The sequence below is a fragment of the Lupinus angustifolius genome, chromosome LG10 (assembly GCF_001865875.1).
Source record: "Lupinus angustifolius cultivar Tanjil chromosome LG10, LupAngTanjil_v1.0, whole genome shotgun sequence".
Taxonomy (NCBI): domain Eukaryota; kingdom Viridiplantae; phylum Streptophyta; class Magnoliopsida; order Fabales; family Fabaceae; genus Lupinus; species Lupinus angustifolius.
This window is the reverse complement of record NC_032018.1, coordinates 3420283-3442338: the sequence shown is the minus strand read 5'-3', so window position 1 is coordinate 3442338 and position 22056 is coordinate 3420283. Positions and strand designations below refer to the sequence as shown.

Here is a 22056-nt window from a genome sequence, read left to right as displayed (position 1 = left end):
TAGAAAAATAAAGCAGGAATCGGAGAAAAATCTTGATTGGTCACATGGGCAGCCTGAGATAAAGTCTGTTCTCCGGCGAATTTCCCGGTCACCGTTGGGGATCTCCGGCAGATCCATCTCAGTTGGTGAATCATAGGGTCAGAATAATATGGTGCAGGGTTTTGGCTAAGTGTATTGAACTATGCAAATAGAAGAGGGGGGATTTATTTGCTTCCCCTGCTTTCTCTGTTTTCCAAGCAGAGAGTATTTACTATTCAGACATTGTGTTATATTTTCCATATCACTTATTTTCTTTTAAATGTTAATGATAGTTTATTGGATATTAGATATATGTTTCTCCTTTTTATTAGTTTTTTTCTTTTCATTTTCTATTCTAGCATGTTCCCCCAAGTTTATTGGGTGGGATAGGGAAACATCTAATGTAAAGTGTTATGGCTTCTTTGATATAACAATACTATGGAAATAGATAACGATGGTTTTCTTCCTAGTTGCATGTTTGTTTCGAACTTGTATATGCCTTGAAAATATAATATGGAGTCTAGATTTTAATTTGTGGTATTGATAGTTCTCATATTATTATGGTTTAGTTAGACCTAGGTGCTTTACATTTTCTCTCATTCGTAAAAATATGAGAACTATCAATATCCTATTACCTATGTGTGCAGTGGGATAAGATATCCTTCAATGAATCAATCAATCAATATACCCTTTTATAAATTAGGCAATAATTAGATTTTTTTTTAAATTGAGCATCCTATTTGGTTAACTTTTTATGAATTGAGATTTTTATTCCATTTTTCTATATCTAACCCAATAACATTAATAAAATTTTAATAAATATGGATTAACTAAAAACTAAATTAATATTTAAAGTTAACAATGTTACATTATACATATGATTGCACTTTATTGTTTACAAATATGCTCTTACATAAATGCTCTTCTATTGTCATCCCACTGACCCAATTAATGCCATCGTTCAAACAAACTTGGTATCAACAACAAAATAATTCATGTAAATTAGTTAGTATGTAAAATAATTGATTTTCACCCAAAAGAAAAAGGAAAAGAGTAGTGAAGGTTGAATTGAGAGAATATAGGTACTGATTAAAAGAGGTTCGGAATACAAAATCTTTTGCTTCTTCTTGTAGTAAAAAATGAAGGAGTCAGTAATATCTGGCCCTCAAACACTGAAACCGTGGAAAACTCATGGTACGTGGTCCATGACAATGATCATTCAATGCAGCTATTCCAAAGCAACCCCCTCCCATCATAACCTTCTTAAATTAAATCCTTATATTAATGGATTTAATTCACCACGAAATGCTAAGGTCAGGTTTGCCATGGATTTTAATAATTCAAAATGAATATAATATGTATGTGATTTTAAGATATGAGACTAGAAGCGTGATGTGTTATTTTAAGTTACAGAGTGTATAAAGATTTATATATAATCAGTATATCATTTATTACTAATTTGTAATATTTCTTTTGATAAGTCAACAATGATTAAAAATGAATAGAAGATTATATAGTGATAGTGTATCAAACTGTTGGGCCGTTTGAGCCCAATAACATTGTTGAGGATATCACATCGAGATTTAAGGGTTAGTTTGGGAGTTGGATTTTGGAGGGGAAGGAAGAGAAAGAGAAGGCTTTGGAGTCATCTCACAAATGTATTTTATGCCTCCTAAGCCTTCCCTTTCCCTTCCTTCCTCTCCAAAATCCAATTCCCAAACTAACCCTAAGAGAATAACTCATCCACCAATTAAGTTTTAAGATTACGGTTAGATTATATTTTGAAAATTTTATCTTATTTTAAATAAAATGGAGTGTAATAACTGATGGTGTAAAGATTTATACATAGTCAATGCATCACTCATAATTCATTTGTATTACTTTTATATAAAAGTCAATAATGATTGAAAATGAATGATAAATAATACAATGATAATATAAAAAACTCTTACACTATGCATTTTTTTTAAGTTTATGTCTTTAGGAATGCATCTAACTTGGATTGCCTTCAAATACATATAGTTAAGAAGAAAACTTAACTTCAATCAAATAGAGTAATGGGAAGCTATGGTTCGGTTTCTTAAGGGCAATCCTGATTAAGGTATATTGTTTTCTCGCAACTGTGATTTTTAACTTCATGGAGAAAGTAAATTAGTAACTAAGACGTTAAGAATATTTTCTACTTGCATTTTAATCTGTCCTAAATTTAGTTATGGAACAATTTAGTTCTTGAGTTTTTTAGACTGATCTACACTTTTTATATCTCACTTTATTTGGTACTTGCAAAGAATTAGCCTCCTAAGATTTTTTTTTTGTAAATATAAGGATTAAACCTTGAAAAAATATGTATCAACTGATAGCATATTAACTTTATATGCTATTATTATATCTTTTATTATTCATATTTAATTATTATTTACTATTCAAATATATACACAAAAGTTAAACTATACTAGAGTTAAACTTAAGGAGTAAATAAGTAGAGAATAATGACATGACCTGCTTACCCCAAAAAAGAAATGCAAAAGAAAATATATTTATAAAAGACCACTATAGCTGAAAGTATTATTTGCCTTTACTAGTCATATATGAATTAAAAGTATAGAAAATAAAAGGAACAAATGAACACTAAACTTTAAGCAAGAGATACAAATGATAGGCTTACTCGTATAAAATAGTCAATAAAAAAGCATAGTTTACATGTCTTTTCCATCATTGTCATATCAATGGGGAAAAACAACTTTGTTAGTATAAAGAAATTGACAAAATTCAATCAACATTTGTTCATCTACCCTTAATTAAAAAATTAATATCAACTTTTTCAAACAATAGAAGAATATTGACTGCCTAGTAATGCTCCAAAACAATTCTTTAAGAAAAACGTAGGTTCCAAATAATTATGCCAACTCATATATTCTTGCTCTGCCATTTTTTGCTTTCTCTTTTTATGAGTGGACACCCTCTTAGCCTCTTTATTAAACCAATATAAATCAAAATGAACTAAACTAAACTGCAAAACAAAGATATTATATTGTAGTGAAGAACATGGAATATATACTACTTTAACCATAAACTTGTCCATTTCTATTTTTATAGCAAACACCTGTCCTATTGTTTTAGGACCACTGAACAGTAACGGAAACAGGAATGAAGAAGCAAATTGATGAGGTTTGAACAGTTTTGGTTTTGGCCTTTTTCAGTTGTACTATGAAAGAAAGAGAGAGAATGAGTTAGTAGTAAAAAGGATTAAACAAAGAAAAATAAAAAAGACAGAAAACAGTGGCTAGATGTAAGGAGCAGTGTACTAACTAAAGGGGCACCCCATTGCTCGAGAAACTTTTGAAGTGTTGCTTTCATGAGTGGAAAAGGACATGGTCATAGATAAAGCAAAAAGGCACACCCCACCCCCTTAGAAATGTTTCTTTTTATAATAATTTTGTATATTAAAATTAAAAAACTTTTTTATAATTTATTTAATACGTGTGAGAAGTTGTAAGAATTTATATTTTATCCAACAATGGAGTTGTAAAAGTTTAATATTATAATTTGTTGTATAAAGGATAAAGTTTCACACATCCTATCATGTTGATCCAAGTTGAAAAGATTAAAGTATTTGAGTATGAAGTCCTAAGTTTGATAGTGTAGGAATGATTATGTGTATAAAAACATTTATAAAGAGTTCAGTTAAAAACATAATCCGAAATATTAGTTTGTTACTTATGTATAGAAAACTATCTAATGATCTAAGATTATGTTAGATATCTAGAATGATCAAAAGATTAAGAGTTTAATTCCTATGAGTGACACATGTTGAGAGTGGCAACAACAATCCACAAAATTGATTAGTTCTTTACCATAAGGTGATGTGATACCCTCAGTAATACCAAAAAATATATATTGCAAAGACAAAAAAAGTTTGACATTCCAGACCACATCATTTGTTATGCAAAGTGTGTCATTTCATGTATCATTATTTATTAGTCAAAAAAATACTTAACAACTAAGCTTTAAAGTAGATACATTTCTCACATGAAGTGACATACTTTTTGATATAGAAGATGTGCTAATATACTCTCTTCACCTCATTTTATGTTACAAATTCCAATCTATTATAATTAAGAGGTATGCATGGAAGGGTCATTCAGTTTGGTTACTCCCAAAAGTGGGAGCATCTCAATGTCTCAATCAGCTCACTGACCTCATATATCATCTTGCTTCAGCTAGCTGAGATAATAGTACATATTTCACATCATGTTCTCTCAGATAGTATAGTATATCTGTATATATATGAGCAGCACTTGTATATCTTCTATACCAAAGATTCATTTCTTCTGCTGAAAGATAGATATGGAATCTAAGAGTAATGAAAAGAACTATGAACGACAACATAAAGATGAAGAATTAGAACAAGAACAAGAAGGTGAACAAGAAAACAATGAGATTCTCAAGAGAAGAATCTCTAGTCACCCTCTCTATGGATTGCTGGTTGAAACTCACTTGGAATGTTTGAAGGTCTCTCTCTCTCTCTTCCTTCTGCATTAATTTATGTAGCATATAGGATTCATATGCTTAGTTATCAGCAAGTTTTATAAAACCAAACCTTGATTCAAGTTAATTTGTTTTTCTCAAGTGAATGTTAATAGAGAGAACGTGTCTTAAAGTGAAGCTTCATCGTCTTTTAAGAGTTTTCTTTTTCCCCTATTAAAGAGATCATTCTTCTTGGGTTTTCAACTTTTTCAATCTTGAATAATGATATAAAAGATTAGATATCCTGGAGTTGGGATTATATATAAGGCAATATATCCCATATAATGAAGGGAACAGAATAATTCATATGTATACACAAGTTAACCCAACACTACTTTGCGGCTGGTTTTATGTTTTAATTGTATATACAAAGTTATGATATATTTGACTGGATCTATAAGGGTCCAAACTAGAACTATCAAAACTCATACAAAATTAAGTTGTTTTTCCTCAAACTCGAACTTTTACTCTAGCCTCCAACCACTTATAGTTTATATATATGTAGTATATTATATAACTTGTAGGTCAAGAATATGCATATCATGATCAGAAACGAAGGTGTGGTACATTTAATTTGAGCATGAACTAACCCACCATAAAAAATGAAGTTTCAGTTACTCGTGAAATTCTTAAGCATCCATTTATAGTTGATAAATTCAAAATGAATACCTTACATCATGACCCAAAATTAAAACTAAGAGGCTCATTCATTTTAGTTTGAGCACCTTTCCTTGACCAATAATGATGTAATTAATTAATGGCCAGCTTTTCTTTTCTGCAGGTTGGTGACATTTCCAACTTGGACAGTGTGCTGAAGATAGATCATGAGATGCAATCAATGAAGAAACAAAACTTGGGAATGTTCAGCCAGACTGAGCTTGATCTCTTCATGGTAACACTAATTCCAATCTCTTTCTCTATATATATATATATATTATATCTTTCATATATGCTTGGGTGGGTTTATTACATAAAAGCCAACGAATGAATAATGCTATGGTGGATGATGAGTCAAGGACTGCAAAGTCAGATAAATAACCTAACATGATGGGAAATTAATGTTATTCTCCATTAATGGATGGTTCATCGTTGGTAAAGGATGTGTTCCTGATGGAATAAGACACAACACTGAGAAATGTGCATAGTTTTTTGTTCCAATTCCACGAGTGTGACATTTGCCCTATCTGTCTCTGTGTTTGTGCTCTTGTTCAGGATTTGTCTCTTCACAATTACTTTAAGCCGCAAAGAGAGCATTAGAGTAAATGCTATTACTATAATTCTCTACCTGGGGATAATAAACATATTTCCCCCCATCAAAGGGTTGTAGTTAATTTCTAGTTAGGATACTCTACCATTATGGAGATATAAATATACCCAAAATAGGATAAAAATAAGATAAAATAATAACTTAAGAATTAAGATATAATGAAATGATATTTTTGCCTCTATATACAAATGTAAAAGTAATAATTTACTTATCCGTTGAAGATGAACTTTCCCTCTAGTTTCATCTTTCATGTCTAAAATTCTCAAATGAAAAAGTTTAGGTCAAAGTTTATTAAAATAATAATATACATTCAAATTTTGAATTATTTTTAGATAAAATAATTTAAAAATATCAAATGTTTCTTTAGCTAAGTATTGGACTCTCCTAAATAAGATTTTAGCATGCTCATAGTGATGCAATACATTATAAACTGTGAATGTCATCATCACAAAAAATTACAGCGAAATTTTTTTTTTTTTTTTGCTTTTTAACAGGAAGTGATGAGTATAACTAGTGATGTTTGAACATAAAGACCCATACATAATATTCCACAACTTTGTCACGGTTGAGTTTTAACTATACCATTAAGAATGTTTAAAACATTGATGATTTGGTTCGAAACAAATTTAAAGCTTTGCAATTTATTTATTTTTTAGTCATTTTTAAAATGAGAAAAAAATGCATGCCCAACTCAAATAAAGTTTAGAAAATATATTTTAGTTCAAACCAATGATGTAATAATGATGTAAATTTGTTGACTTCATGTATATCTCTTGCCATATGAATCATCCGATTCTATATTGAAATTCCAAAATAAAAATAATAATCCACTTCAACTTTAGCTAGAGTTCTATTACTTCTATATGGAATAGTTAAACTCGATATCTGTAAAGTGAAATCATTGGGCTAGGCGACTAGGGTTGAGAGGTTTTGATTAGTTTACACATGAGTTCCAAGGTTCAAACCTTATTGTAGCAAAAACAATATTGGTATAAAGAGGTTTAATATTGCTATTTGTACAAATGGTTGTGTTTTGAAATATATGGAACCAATTGTACAGGAAGCATATTGCATGGCATTAGGGCAGCTTAAAGAAGCAATAGAGGAACCACAAAAGAAGTCCATGGCTTTCATAAACAACATGCATTCACAACTTAGGGAACTCACTATGGTAACTATGCATGCACCTGCAGATGCTACTTCTTCTAGTGAGTGCAAATTCAGAAGAAATCCTACAATTTAGTGGTTCACTTTTCTGTGTGGAAGTGTAATATTTGTTAGCTAGCTAGGCTAGCTATTAAGGCTTCTATATAGGGACATGAGATTTGAAATCATAATGGACATGCATGTATGCTGTTATTTATAAATGTCATTTCTCTTTCAATTGAACCCATGGCATTTAGTTGTTGATCAGTTTAATTGTGATGATGTGTTAAGAGATAATTAGTTGATAGTGTAAAAGAAAATTATACTGATGATGGATCACAGTTATATCTTTTATTTTTTAGATAATGTATTTGTTCTATCATATAAATGATATAATCCTTTAAAAAAAGTTTCTTAGAATACTAATAAGATCAGTCCCTGCCAGACATTATGGGCATCACTATGCGAAATTTACACATTATAATATTTATACATTGCTAGTTTAAAATTTTATGCACAATTGATATTATCTACCATTCATGTATATACTTATTACTTATATTTATCATATTTAAGAGTCAATGACAATGTTTAAATATGAATGATGAATGATGCACTAAAGTACTAAAAAATGCATTTTTTCTCAAATTTATATATGGGAACTAGCCCAATATGACCAAACAAGGAGCAATTCTTTTTTTCTGATCAGCAATAACAACTTATAACCAAAAAGATAGTATTATGAGAACAAGTGGTACTCCTATCCACAACCAGAAAGAGAACAAGAAAAACAACTCAATGGGTTAAAGACCCAAACCGAGAAAGGAATAGAAAAAGAAGGAAATCTAGCTAAAATCAAGGTCCATGACTGAAGATGAATAGAGAACATTACCTCCTCCAAGTTCAAAGAAGTCTTCTCAAAGATGAATTTGTTTCTAGCTACCCATATGCACCAGATACAAACAAACCAGATAGACATCCAAAGATGATGATGCCTCTTATCCAACCGCAAGAAATTCCAATGAGAGTTGAAGTGGCACTTCACACCAATCGGGAACACAGAACAAAAACCAAACCACTCGTATACTTTTTGCCAAACTCCATAAGACCAAGAGCAAGAAAAAAATAAGTGATCGACAGACTCGACCTCCACACCGCAAAAGATACACCTAACTGGATCATGCTCCCCCAACACTCCACGACTAGCCAGGTTCAAAAGGGTAGGCACCCCATCCTTGGAGACCCTCCACGCTAGGCATCTCAATTTAGGAGGAACATTACATAGCCATAACCTTTTGAAAAAGATGTTATCAGGATTTGTTACCTCATTAAGGAGAACCAAATAAGCATTTTGAACCGAGTAAGCACCATCTTTAGCATGAATCCAAAGCCACCCATCCTCAACATCTGTAACCGGTTTCACATCCTTCAAGCAATTGAGCAAATCCTCTTCGTCACGTTTTTCCCAGTCAAACAATCTCCTCCTCCAAATTAAAGACCAAAGCCAAGAACCATCCCTCCATTCTCCCAAGGAGCTAATGCAAGCATCCTTGTCAAGAGCAATCTGGAACAACCTCTGGAACCTGTTAAAAAGGCAGACCTCACCAACCCACAAATCTCTCCAAAACACAATAGACTCACCGTCTCCAATTCTCCTACGTACACTCTCTTAGAACCAACCATTATGAACCCCGAAAAGCCTATTACCCAGACACCCTAAATCCCTCCACCAGGGGGAGCCTCTCTTAAAACACTCAGGATTAGAGAAACCACCTGACCCTCCCATCCTAGCAACATATCTAGAACGAAGAACTCTCACCCAAAGAGCATCACACTAAAAAAGAAGACGCCACCTCCATTTACCCAACAAAGACAAATTAAAAAGACTCAAGTTTTTAACACCAAGACCCCCCTCCCCTTTAGACCTACAAACCTTACTCCAACTCACCCAATGAACACCTCTTCTATCCTCCCCTCGACCCCAAAGAAACCTTCTCTGAATTTTCTCCAACTCAAGGATAACAGCAACTGGAGCTTTAAAGAAAGAAAAGAAATAGATAGATAGAGAGTTAAGAACCGACTTGATGAGAGTGACACGACCACCAAAGGAGATAAGATTGTGTTGCCAAGAAGAGAGCCTTTTTTAAAGGATTCAATGACAGGAGACCACACACGAAGCAATCCTCCTAGGGTTGGCACCAACCGGAATTCCTAAGAATTTGAAAGGAACAGAACCAACACAACAAAACAGCTTATGAACCGCCATCTGAACAAAGTCTTCATCAGAGTTGATACCAATAAATTGACTTTTATGAAAATTAATCCGCAACCCAGAGACCAGCTCAAAACATTTCAGGATGCTTTTGAGGACCATGATATTATCAGCAGACTTAGCACCAATAAGCAAAGTATCATCAGCATACTGCAAATGCGAAATAAAGACCTTGTCTTTACCCACCTCATAACCTTTGAATAACCTTTTAGCCACCGCAGATCTCATAATCCCAACAAGACCCTCAACAACAATAAGGAAAAGGAAAGGGGCAATTGGGTCACCTTGTCTCAGACCCCTAACCATATTGAACTCACTAGTAGGACTCCCATTAACCAGGATAGACACTGAGTTAGATTGAAGGCAACTCTTAATCCAATTCCTCCACTTAACGCAGAAACCCATCCTTTCCATCATATATAGAAGGAAACTCCAGTTAACTGAATCATAAGCTTTTTCAAAATCCACCTTAAAGATGAAGCACTCCTCATTTTTATTCTTCCTAGCCTAGTCAATTATCTCATTAGCAATAACCACTCCATCCATAATATATCGACCTTTTAGAAAAGCAGTCTGACATTTAGAAATAACAGAAGGAATATTTTTCTTGATACGAACCGTGAGGAGTTTAGAGATGATCTTCTGGATGCAGCCAACAAGAGATATCAGTCTAAAGTCACCAAGCCCTTGCGAGCACCCATTCTTAGGAACCAACACAGTGAAAGAGACATTGCTCCCTTTAACAAGGTTACCATTCCGATAGAAATCATCAACCATAGCAAAAATATCAGCTTTCACCACATCCCAAACCCTTTTAATAAATGAAAAGTTAAAACCATCAGGACCAGGACTTTTATCACCCTCACAGCTCCAAACAGCTTCTTTGATCTCAACTTCCTCAAACTCGGCAGTTAGGAAAGAATTATCCTCATCCGAAATATTAACAAAATCAATCCCATCCAGGGATGGCCTATTCCAATGAGAATCCTCAAATCTAGCTTTGAAAAAAGAACGAATGTGTTCTTTGACCCTAGGCGGATCATCAACCCACTCCCCCTCAATAAACAAACCAGGAATTCTATTACTTCGTCTCCTCTGGTTGATAGAAGCATGGAAAAATTTAGAGTTTGAATCGCCTTCCTTCAGCCAACTCTGTCTAGATTTCTGACAAAGCAAATTGTCTTTCTGGCTAGAGAGCCTCCAAAGCTCAGCAGTAGCAGATCTCCTAGCAGAAATATCCTCCTCAGAGAGAGCTCCGATACTGCCTTTCCCATCAACAAAGTTAATAAAATTCACCTGGTCATTGATTTTCCTATCCAACACGCCGAAGTGTTCCTTGTTCCACCTCTTCAGAGAGATATTAAGAAGTTTCAACTTTTCTTTAAGAATAAAAGACCCCCTACCATTAACCTCCAAATCATTCCAGGTACCTACAACAAATTTGCCAAACTCAACATTCGAAAACCAACAATTATTTGTTCTGAAAGGAGAGGGGCCCCAATCATTAACATCAGATTTTAACACAATAGGACAATGATCTGAGAATGTCCTCTTCAAACTCATTTGGACCAACTGACCCCATGTAGATAACCAGGAGTCGTTAATCAGAAATCTANAATTATTTGTTCTGAAAGGAGAGGGGCCCCAATCATTAACATCAGATTTTAACACAATAGGACAATGATCTGAGAATGTCCTCTTCAAACTCATTTGGACCAACTGACCCCATGTAGATGACCAGGAGTCGTTAATCAGAAATCTATCAAGTCTACTCATCGCTGAACCGTTAGAGACGAACCAAGTGAACTTCGAACCAACAAGAGGAAGATCAAGAAGCTCCAGGTCCTCAATGAACTGGGAGAACTCAACACAATCAGAACTAACCAAACTAGAACTCGAGCCCCTACGTTCATCTCTATTCAAGATAGAGTTAAAATCACCTGCCATACACCACATCTCAGCATATCTTCCTAAGAAATCATTCTTAGCTTCCTCCCAGAATAAACGTTTACCAACCAAGTCACATGGACTATAAACATTCATAATATTAGAGAATTCAGAATGATGAGCCCATCTCCCTTTGACCGTAACAAAATTAGTTCCAACTCTCACCTCTTCAGAGGAGAACACTGTCTTTTTCCATAAACTCAGAATACCTCCTGAATGACCTTCTGCAGGAACACACGCCCAACCAAAATCATCTGTGCCCCATAGAGACAAACAAAGATTAACATCAACATCCTGAAGCTTGGTCTCCTGAATACAAACGAAATCTGGACAATGAATTCGTATGAGATCCCGAATCTCCTTCTTTTTAAGACGCCCACCTAAACCACGAATATTAATTGAGATCAATATCATCAAAACCATTAGAACTCCTTCTGCCAGCACCTAAATCACGAATAACAAGGAGCAATTATTGATTAGCATTTTATCTTATGTTAAACATGCGTAGGATTATGATTCATATGAAAAAACACCAATCTTAAAAAAGTGCATTAATACATGTCAATTTATTTAAAAGCTATTTATACATGCCAATTATTAAATAGAATGCTTAAATAAAATACCTCATTTATTAGATTTAAAAAGTTTATAAATACTCTTTTTACCTAGAATAGAATACTAGAAAGTTATACGCTAAAGTTGCTCTTAACTTTTTCTTTATCTTTTGAACAAAACTTAGTATTGTAAGGTGTAAGAAAATAATTAAACATGTCTTTTTTTATGTATATATGTAATCTATTTCAAACTAGATTAGTTCGAGTCCAAAGCACTACTTACATAGGCGCGTGCAGGTACAACCAATCAAAATCTTAAGATATATTGTCACTGTAGTGACTTTTAAGATTTTGATTAGATGTGCCTGGAGATGTGACTATGCAAGTTTTATTCTCAAGTTCATATCTTCTGAAATCTTCTATTGATGTGAAATTGTGTTTTTTCATGAAGACTTGAAGCTCAGCACATAGTTTCTTTATAAGACCATAGCCATGCATCATAACCCCTGTGCACACCTACAGTTTAAAGAACAAACTAATCTGATGAGAGATTTCGTTGACATTTCACTACGAGGAAATCACTTACACTATAATTATAATAAAGGACTAACAAAGCAATACATATAATCTATTATTTAAAATGACACTTGCATGAACAAGTTCACCAAAGCACTTCACATGTGAAGAGGCACAGGGAAGAAAATTTTATTTTGGTAAAACATTAAAACATATCATTGTAGGCTTGATAAATAGTTTGCAACATCACATAAGTCAGAGAGGCTCATTCAAACTTAGTTTTCCTAACTCCTAAGTATGTGACATGTACAAGTCCATAAACAATGTAAAACATACATGTGTGCATGTTAGAATCACTGCGATGGATACACTATTCCACAATCAAACAATCAGAAATGTTACTGTGATAACCCAACATTTGATAATTCAACATGTTTCCACCTACTTCTTAAACATGTTACAATATTGTTAAGACTTAAGAGTATAAAAGGAACTGTAGCTTTTGCATTTAACCATCCACAAACCTTCCATTTTGCGTTCTGGCATACCGTGAGGACAAGAGAAATTTACTTCAATTGCATCATAAAAGAGTATCAGAGGTCACATATCAGAACATTCAAGTTAGAAAAATATTAAATTTCGCAAACTCATCCGAGAAACACATCTTCTTACAACTCCAGTTTGCTCAACTCGATCAATAAGCTCCTCCCAAGCAGCTTTATTGTACTCCTCTTAAGAACCAAAGTAACATAGTAGTAGAAATTCAAGGACCAAAGTTTGTATAATGGTATATATTCACATTTGGAGAGCTTAGGATGATAAACAAAATGCATTAACTCATTAGATTAGGATGACTTTATCCCCAGGCAACAGTTGCATTTCATATAATGAAAATACCGAGTTCAACATGGAGTATATTGCAAAATGGGGGCAATACTCATTTATGTTCAGCCCATATAACTCAAATACTTACAAGTTCACACAAGATATCCACACTACTTATCATATGATCTTTATTCCTTACCTTTTTTTTCCATTGTTTAATTCTCTTGAATAGTGAAGGATTGTTGTGACGAGAGTGAAGGACACTATGACGCTTAAAAGTATTAACTAGTTATTGTATTCATTTTGTGTAAGTTTACATACCAATGTATGTGTGATGCAGGTTATAATTGCGTTTATATATTGAGAAAATAAATCTACATTTGTCATTTTCTAACCCGGACCCGTCCATATCTTAACCCGTCTTATTTTAAATTCATCATTCACGTATCCTATCCTAATTAGGGACTGGTTCGGGTTTAAAAATTGATCCAATTAATATTTAGGGACGAATGAGTATCATGTTTAACCCGTCTCATACTCACACCTAGTCTTTATCATATCATAACTCTTAAGAAATATTCAACTAAAATCAAGTCAAACAAATTTCTAATAACTTTAACAAACAAGATATAAGATATTTTGAATATAGGTAAGTTTCTTAATGTTGTCATAAATCTTGTGTGTGAGAAAAATAAGATGGAATCTTTTAAGCTTATTTGAGATAAGGAATCCTTAATTAATGCATCTAAAAATACAACAACTTTCACCAAATTTATGATTTTTACAAGGAGAAAAATCAAAAACCCATTTTTTACTTTTATATCCTTTTTCCAACTAGACTAAAACCCTGGTTGTTATTGTTGTCAAGTGTAGATAAACCTCACCCTAGCTATCTTCAACCAATAGCCATATTCTCAAAAGAGAAAGCCAAAAAATGTCATCAGCTTCAAAACTCACACTATTCGGACTACGAACTGCGCTATTCCGCACCCTTCCACCTCCATCTACTTTTTCTCCCTTCTTTCTCCGCTTCCACCACCGCCGCCGCTCTTTCTCTTCCGCCACCGCCGCAACTGAAACTCTGTCCTCCGTTTCCCAACAACACCATCATCCTTGGCCCGAATGGGTTTCTTTCGTGGACACTTTGAACACCAAAGGCTACATTACTAAACCATCTTCTTCTCCTGATGAAGATGAAACTGTTTATGTTAATATCAATCTCTTGAAAGACCCTTGTCTCAGTTTTGCTCGTGACCGCTATGATATTTTCAAGTTAGAGTTTTTATTATGTTTTGTATTTTTAATTTTAGTTATCTGTTTGGATTATTTGGAATTTTAAGAAAGATTTGTTTCTAGCTCCATGTAATAGGAAAAAGACTTTTTATTTGCTTAAATTGATCATGCAGAATGCGAATAATGAAAATTTGATTAAACCCAATTGGCAATGTAGACACCATTTCTTAACTTGTACAATTTGTTACAAATCAGAGCCTGTGTGAGACGTTTTCTAAGACAAAAGTACTTTTTTTTAACAAAAACACTTTTTTGAAGAAAAAAAGAGCTGAAATTCAGATTATAGTGGGAAAAGATTTTGGTGGTGGTTTTTGGTGTTGATATTGTTTGATCAAGTTGATTATGTTACAAAATATTTCTGGAGAAGCTGATTTTTCAGGTTCTTACAAAATCATTTCTGGAGAATAACTTTTTATACTTTTGAATTTTAGTTTGTTCAAGTTGGTTTTGATGGAACATCAACATGTAGCTAACCCCATGTAGTTGGAAAAGACTTCAGTGGTGATTGTTGTTTGTTGTTGTTGTTGATTATGTTAGAAACTAAGAATGCATAAGGAGAAGAGTGTCTGAGACAACATGTGTGCATTAACATTTATACAGGATTAGCATTAAATTTTGTTGCTTGTTATGCAGATCGTTGTCATTGAAGGATATTCAAGGGGTTGTCGAGGGAGGATGTCCTAATCTTCTCCGAAAAGCTGTTAATTCAGCTAAAAGGTTGAGAGTCCATGTGCGATTAGATGAAGGAGATGTATGTTAGTTCTTTTCTCAGAAACATTTATGTTTCAATGTTATTGGTTGCGTTGCAAGTAATACTTCAGAAAGCATGATATTCAATGTTGTTATAAATCTATGACCTTTTCATTTTTTTATTTCTTCCTCAAGTTTGAGAAGGAATTTTGTTTCCCTTTAGGCTGAAAGGCAAAATTTGCTTATGTCCAGGTTTGTGGTGCTTGCAATCTACGTGACTCATGTGATAGAGCTTATGTGATTCTAAAGGAATTTGAAGCTGATGCTCGAACAGTGGATATAGTGCGAATACTTCTGTTTTACGCATTAGATCCACTTGTTCTTTCTGGAGGAGAGAAACCACCAGTCAGAGAAGCTATTGAATCATCTGCGAGGAAACTTCTATCTCAGCTAGTTGAGTTGAGTGAGTCGTCCCCTGCTCCTGCTCCTGCTTATACTTCTACTCCTTCTCGTCCAAAGCCTACCACACATGATGCCAGGGCAAAAGGCCAACCTCCAAGTTTTATGTCTAATAGGCTGTCTAAAGATGTTGAGATGAAGAAAGGTGATTGGATGTGTCCAAAGTGAGTTGCATTAGCACATGCGGATATATTCTTAGTTTGTGAAGTAATTTATGAATGTTAAATTTAATTTTCTGCATCTTCACTTGAAACTTGTTAATAATCCAGAAGTAAAGTTTCTGTCTATCAGCCATTTTACTTCAGAAATTAAGCAAATGATTAATTGCCTATAGATTCCCTACAATGTTTACGGAGACAATGGCAAATAGATATTATAGATATGAAGTTCTCTCTTACATGTGCAGTGAGAAATTACTTTTTCCTCCTCTCCAGTGTTTTAAATTGCGGTTGCGGTCGCGATAGCGTTGCGATTGCGGTCATTGCGATTGCAGTCATTGCGACCGTTGCGATGCGGATTGCGGCCATTGCGGTGTGAATTATTTTGTGAGAAAAAACATATTTTTGACATCGATGCGGTCTGATGCGGCCTGATGCGGTTCCGTTGCGGCCCGATGCGGTCCAAATGCGGTTTGATGCGGTTGCATCACGGCCTGTTGCGGTCGCATCACTGTGAATCGGGATCACACCGCAATTGCGGTGTGATGCGGCGGTCACCGCAACCGCAATATTGTGGCCGCATCGCGTGAAAAGTTTATTTTTATGTGATTTATTTTTCGATGATACTCCCTCAGCAGTACTTTTGGCTAGTGGGTGAGTGGATTTGTTTTATAAACCTTTTTGTCAACTATACACTTTCTTTTTCCTTATCATGAATATTGATGATTTAACATTCCACATGTATTGTGTCAAGGGAAATGTTCCGTGTCTTTTGACTTCTTAAATTACATATTGTCTATTGAATAATTCACTCCTAAGAGTTGGTTCTTTTTTATTTTTCTTCCCAATTTTCCCGCAGATGCAATTTTATGAACTTCTCCAGAAATACGCAATGCCGAAATTGTAATGAACATAAGCCAGAGGATCTTAATGTGCCTAGTGTTGAAATGAAGAAAGGAGATTGGATATGTCCTGAGTAAGTACTCTATTTTTACTTACTAGCTTTTCTCAAGGTACAGTAAACTTCTATGTTTGCTAGTAGCTTCCTTCCAAAAATCTGGTAAATTCAGTTAATAATAATACATCTATATCAGTTTTTTTTACATCACAAGCTTTCTTTTATGTTACCCATATGTAATTATGCGTGTGAAACAGATGACTCACAAGTTTTTATTTCCTTTCCCCTCTTTGTTCCCTGTGTTCATGCTGCCATCAAATACTTGTGTTCAACTATCCCATATTTGGTGTTTTCTGGTCTACTGACAATTTCTCTCTGGTTTTGCTACAGATGTAGTTTTATGAATTTTTCGAGAAACACACGCTGTCTTAAATGCAAAACAGATGGGCCACCAAAGACGTTCAATACAGATGCAGTTGAAAGGAAAAAAGGAGATTGGACTTGCTCACAGTAAGCCTCTACGAGAAAGTTCCCATTGATATATTTATAGTTTCTTGACATATTTTACAGATGAATCAATTATATGTCAATCATTCTAGTTCTGATAACTGTTTTGCTAACTGTATTCTGTGACCACTTTCCATTCTTCTCTTTCATTAATGTCCCCTTTCATATTTTGTGCTTCATCCCTTCTCATTAAGTTTGTAGCTGCTAAGGTTATCATAGGAAGAAAAGAGATTAACCTGATGAAGTAATCTTTCTTTCTTGGTTGGTCACACTTATTGAATGAGGCTTAACCGAGTCTGCCCAAGTTTGAAAACTTATGATGTACAATTTAATTTAACAGTCATATTAGCATGCAACTATTATACTCTGATTTCTCTACTAAGATATATTTGTTTTGTTGTATGAACTTTATAAATGTATTTTTTTACTTAATAAATTGATATTTGTAATTATAATTTAAGACAGATGTTTCAAATTTTTGTTTCAAAATACTATTAAGTTTGTTATCTGTTTTTTATCCTTATAATATCTTGCTGTGTTTTATGTTATGAATTCCTTAAAACTTTATTTTTTGAAGTTTTCTTCCAGCTTATTATATATTCTATTATTGTATTGGGCAATTGTTGGGAATGGTATGCACATAATCTCATGTCATTAATTAAGTCATACCCTGAAGAAACACCTCTCCTTTAATTTTACTGTAATTCATGGGCGTTATTATTGCTCTATATTGGTTATGAATTTATGATTCTAGCTGCTAACATTAAAACTTTTACTAGAATGCTATTACAGTAATTTATAGCTTCTTTATACTCTTCAATCCATTTCTTGCTACAACTTTTAATCACAATTCTAATTCATAAAAATCTTTAAATTTTTGTTAAAAGGACCTGTTGCTTGAATATGAGCAATAGCATAGTTTGTATATATCTTGATGATTAATATCCAAGAATTGCTCTGTCTGACTACAAACGATGTGTGTACATCAACCTTTAACAGATTCAGTTTTGTATATTTTTTGTTCGTATAGGTGCGGGTTCATGAACTATGCTAGCAATGCGAAGTGTTTGCGTTGTCCTGAGCTAAGGCCAAAGACACATCCGGGAGACTGGAATTGTCCCAAGTGAGCCCTCTTTATCTTTCCCAAACCATAAAAACTTGTTTCGCATATTACTTATGTATATGTGATTTCATCCGTTATGACATAATGAATATGTTGACATTGATTCTTGTAAATCTTAATGGTTAGTTCTTTTTTTAACCATGAATTGTTTTCCTATGTAGGTGTGATTTCATGAATTTTTCTGGGAAACTGAAATGTTTTCGTTGTCAAGAGCCAAACCCAAGTCCCAAGAAACATCCTGGGGATTGGAGTTGTCCCAAGTGAGGCCATTGTTTTTTGCGATAATATTTGTTGTCCTACTTTGTGTGTCATAACCATGTGCTACCAAATTCTGATTGGTCAAAAAACATCATCTCGCATCTTCTCTAACTTTAATTGTTTATTAATGATTATTTAAATTAATCGATCAATCATAAATTATGGTACATAATTGTAGCACACAAAGTAAGACATTAGACGCTGTCCCATGTTTTTCTTTTGCTTGCCCCACCCTATCTCATTTCACACTAACAATTTATTGATTCATGTGTTATATCCTGTAGATGTGATTTCTACAATTATTCAAGAAATATGTCTTGCCTGAAGTGTAATACTGGATGCCCTAAAGATCAACCAACTAGTGAGTATGAGGAGCATATGTGGAGAGGATCAAGTTGATCAAAAAGAAAAAAGGCCATCATGCTTTTGCATGGTGGGGTCACAATTTTGGGTTGTTAAGAATATTTGATCAGACATCCTTATTTTCTCATCATTTTGTTAGAGATATGCTATGTAGTATTGATTTTTATTTATGTATATCGCTGGATTAGTCAATGATTGTTGTAACTTTATTTTGCTTCGGGTTCCTTACATATGGAACGATAAAGGAGTGAAACGATAATTATGGAAAATGCATTTGCAACAATCATAATGCAAGAGTAATCACGATTAATTTAGGCACCATTTTTGCCAAATGTTTTTAATATAGAGCTAAAGTTCATGTTGGTTAAATGCCAATTATTTGTTCAATGACTAAAAAACTAAATATATAATAACAAGATCAAAATGCATCTTTCAAACATGACTTAATCAAAACTTGAGTAATAGAGAGCTAATTGCATATTCCATTACTTTTCAACATTATATACTGTGTATCTAGAGTGCATCTCACCTATTTTTACCCTTATAATAGGCCTTTACCAATCATTTCACCAAGAAATATGATTCCTATTTTTTCAGACCTTGAATAATTGTTTCATAAGCTACAGCATAGGGGATACAATGACTTCAAGGCCAATGCTTCATCAAACAAATCATCTTTACAATTTCATTATAATTTACATTACATGTTATCCACTTTAATTATACTTCATACTCCTAAATTACAAGTTAACAAAGGAATCATCCTCGTGCTTCAGTACCACATGCAGCTTGGCCAGAAGGATGGTTCCTTTATTAACAAATTATCCACCAACATTTAGTTCATGATGAATTATGATTTTCGTTCCAATAAATATTGGTCGTTTTGAAATTCATCACTAAGTTTTATTCCTAACTTTTTTATTCATTGTGATTTTGGCTGAGTACACATTAGGCTCACATTCATAAAATTTAGCTTATAAAAAAGTTATACATGATGGAGATAAAAGTGACGATGAGAATTTGTGCTCTTGATAGCAAGAAAAGTAAGGCTTACAAAGGGGATAGACAATCACTCAAGTTTCTTTTTAATAAAAATATAATTTTACTTTTGTTCTTGTAAATTAGGAGTTTTTAAATTTTAGTCTTTCTAAAGTGAGTTGGGATCCTCTCCATTAACGGAGAGGCAAGTGCATAAAAAAGCAAAGAAGAAGACAATTTCCAATTACACATTTACCCTTCTAATTACAATGAAATAATAAGTTTGTCATTAAAAATAAAGAAAAATACATATACTTGTCTCTCCATTAATGGAGAGAAAAATTCATCAACTCATCCTATTCATTTCAAACAAAACTAGTAGGAGACCCGTGCATTCGCACGGATAATAATATGTATTGTATGAATTTAATTACAAAGTGATTACATAACTTGTTAAATGAAAAGTGATTGAGGAATACATACTAAAACATGTTTTGCAATAATCCATTGCTAATGTAAAGATGGTGGTATAATGAAATGATATTGAACCTGTAATGTTAAAAAAAAGCAAACATGTTAGGAAAAGTTGAATGAATTTAGATGGAAATTTGCATGTTGTTTTTTAACAGCAGAATGTGAGTAAAAATTAATTTATAAACCTTGCTTTGTTTATTTTGATTGTTGATGTAAATTATTGTACAGTCATATGATATTGAATTTGTTATTTTAGAAAAATGTAATAATTAGAAATAAATATTTCAAACGTAATGTAAAAGAAGTTGTAGAATACCTGTTAAAGATTTTGAAAAACTTCTTTATAAATGACATTTGTCGTTGTCTTTAATGGTTTACCATCCTTGTCATGTATCCATATCTTCAATCCCTTTTTGCTCTTTACTCTTGAAACAGCTACATACAATTGACCATGACTAAATACTGGTCTAGGTAAATACAACCCCACACTCTCTAGTGATTGGCCTTGCGATTTGTTGATTGCCATAGCGTATGACACAATTATAGGGAACTGTCTTATGATAAGCATGAAAGACCATGGAGATTGAGATGGTGACATTGATAACCTAGGAATGTAAGTGATATTTCCAATGTTTTTTCCAGACATTATCTTTGCCTCAAGTTCATGATTAGCCATCTTCGTAACCACCAACCTTGTACCGTTACATAACCCTTCAGGCTGATCTAAATTCCTTAATAGCATAATTGGGGTCCCTACTTTCAGCTTGATTTTATGATTTGGAAGTCTTGATGTTGAAAGTGAATTTAGAAATTCAGGAGTTAATATATTGAATGCTTCATTGTCATTAGCATTAGACATATCAACTTCATCTGAACTCAAGTATTCTTTTTCATCGCCTGTAAGTATACATTATAATAGTTATTAATATAAATCTGATAAATTAATACATTTAACATAATGTGTATGTTAAATAAAATTGAATACTTTACCTGGAATTTTCATCAGAACATATTCATTGATTTGATCAACAATCTCAATTGTTGATGCAAGTATTGCTCTACATTGAAGAAATTGTTCATCCTTGTAATGTTCTTGTAAGTTTGGGTAGGTGCTACTGACTATCGCATCAATTGGGTTATCATAATCTACAATCAGAAGTTCCTCTGAGATATCAATTTCAGCAGAACCATCATTAGGTTCAGATAATTTTCCATTTCCCATATTTAGTATCCACTCAGAGAATTGCTCGATATCTGATTCATTGTCATGATTTTGTAAACGCATGTTCTTCGTAAGGGTTAAAACAGTACATTGATGTCAAAGATAAGAAGCATTAATTGTTGCATGCCCAATATCTGAACGACAACCTCTTGGAATCACCGGTAATATTTGTCTAAAATCACCTCCAAATATTACAACTTTTCCTCCAAACAGAATGGAGCCATTTGTTGTTCCCATGATGTCACAAAGACTTTTATCAAGTGCTTCGAATCAAAATTTATATGTCATTGGAGCTTCATCCCATATAATTAACTTTGTTTATTTCAATAACTCTGCAAGTTTAATCTCTTGATGAATGTTGCAAACTGAGTTGTCAAAAGTTGGTACTAGAATTTTGAATTTAGAATGTGTTGTCCTACCCCCAGGTAATAGTAAAGAAGCTATACCACTTGAAGCCACAGTCAATACAATATGCTTTTGAGATCTCAATGCATATGTTAGAGTACGCCACATGTGTGTTTTTCCAGTTCTCCATAACCATATAGAAAAAACATGCGACCT

The 22056-nt window shown here is 33.4% G+C and overlaps 4 protein-coding genes across 4 annotated transcripts; 2 read left to right on the top strand and 2 right to left on the bottom strand.

The window, feature by feature from the left end:
• LOC109358098 (protein KNATM-like) lies at positions 4243-7217 on the top strand. Its single transcript, XM_019602174.1, has 3 exons — positions 4243-4530; positions 5327-5437; positions 6873-7217. The coding sequence occupies exons 1-3, from the start codon at positions 4366-4368 to the stop codon at positions 7053-7055; spliced, it is 459 nt and encodes a 152-aa protein (XP_019457719.1). The 5' UTR covers positions 4243-4365; the 3' UTR covers positions 7056-7217.
• Positions 7898-9635, bottom strand: LOC109357927. Its single transcript, XM_019601983.1, has 5 exons — positions 9119-9635; positions 8907-8992; positions 8635-8792; positions 8101-8541; positions 7898-7997 (listed from the first exon to the last, which is right to left on the bottom strand). The coding sequence occupies exons 1-5, from the start codon at positions 9633-9635 to the stop codon at positions 7898-7900; spliced, it is 1302 nt and encodes a 433-aa protein (XP_019457528.1).
• On the top strand, positions 13927-18912 carry LOC109357606 (zinc finger protein VAR3, chloroplastic-like). Its single transcript, XM_019601576.1, has 8 exons — positions 13927-14344; positions 14999-15116; positions 15308-15678; positions 16532-16648; positions 16961-17080; positions 18108-18200; positions 18362-18460; positions 18743-18912. Exons 1-8 carry the CDS (start codon positions 14007-14009, stop codon positions 18855-18857), a joined length of 1371 nt encoding a protein of 456 aa, XP_019457121.1. The 5' UTR covers positions 13927-14006; the 3' UTR covers positions 18858-18912.
• On the bottom strand, positions 20593-21558 carry LOC109357926 (ATP-dependent DNA helicase PIF1-like). The gene is made up of 2 exons (XM_019601981.1): positions 21264-21558; positions 20593-21170 (listed from the first exon to the last, which is right to left on the bottom strand). The coding sequence occupies exons 1-2, from the start codon at positions 21556-21558 to the stop codon at positions 20593-20595; spliced, it is 873 nt and encodes a 290-aa protein (XP_019457526.1).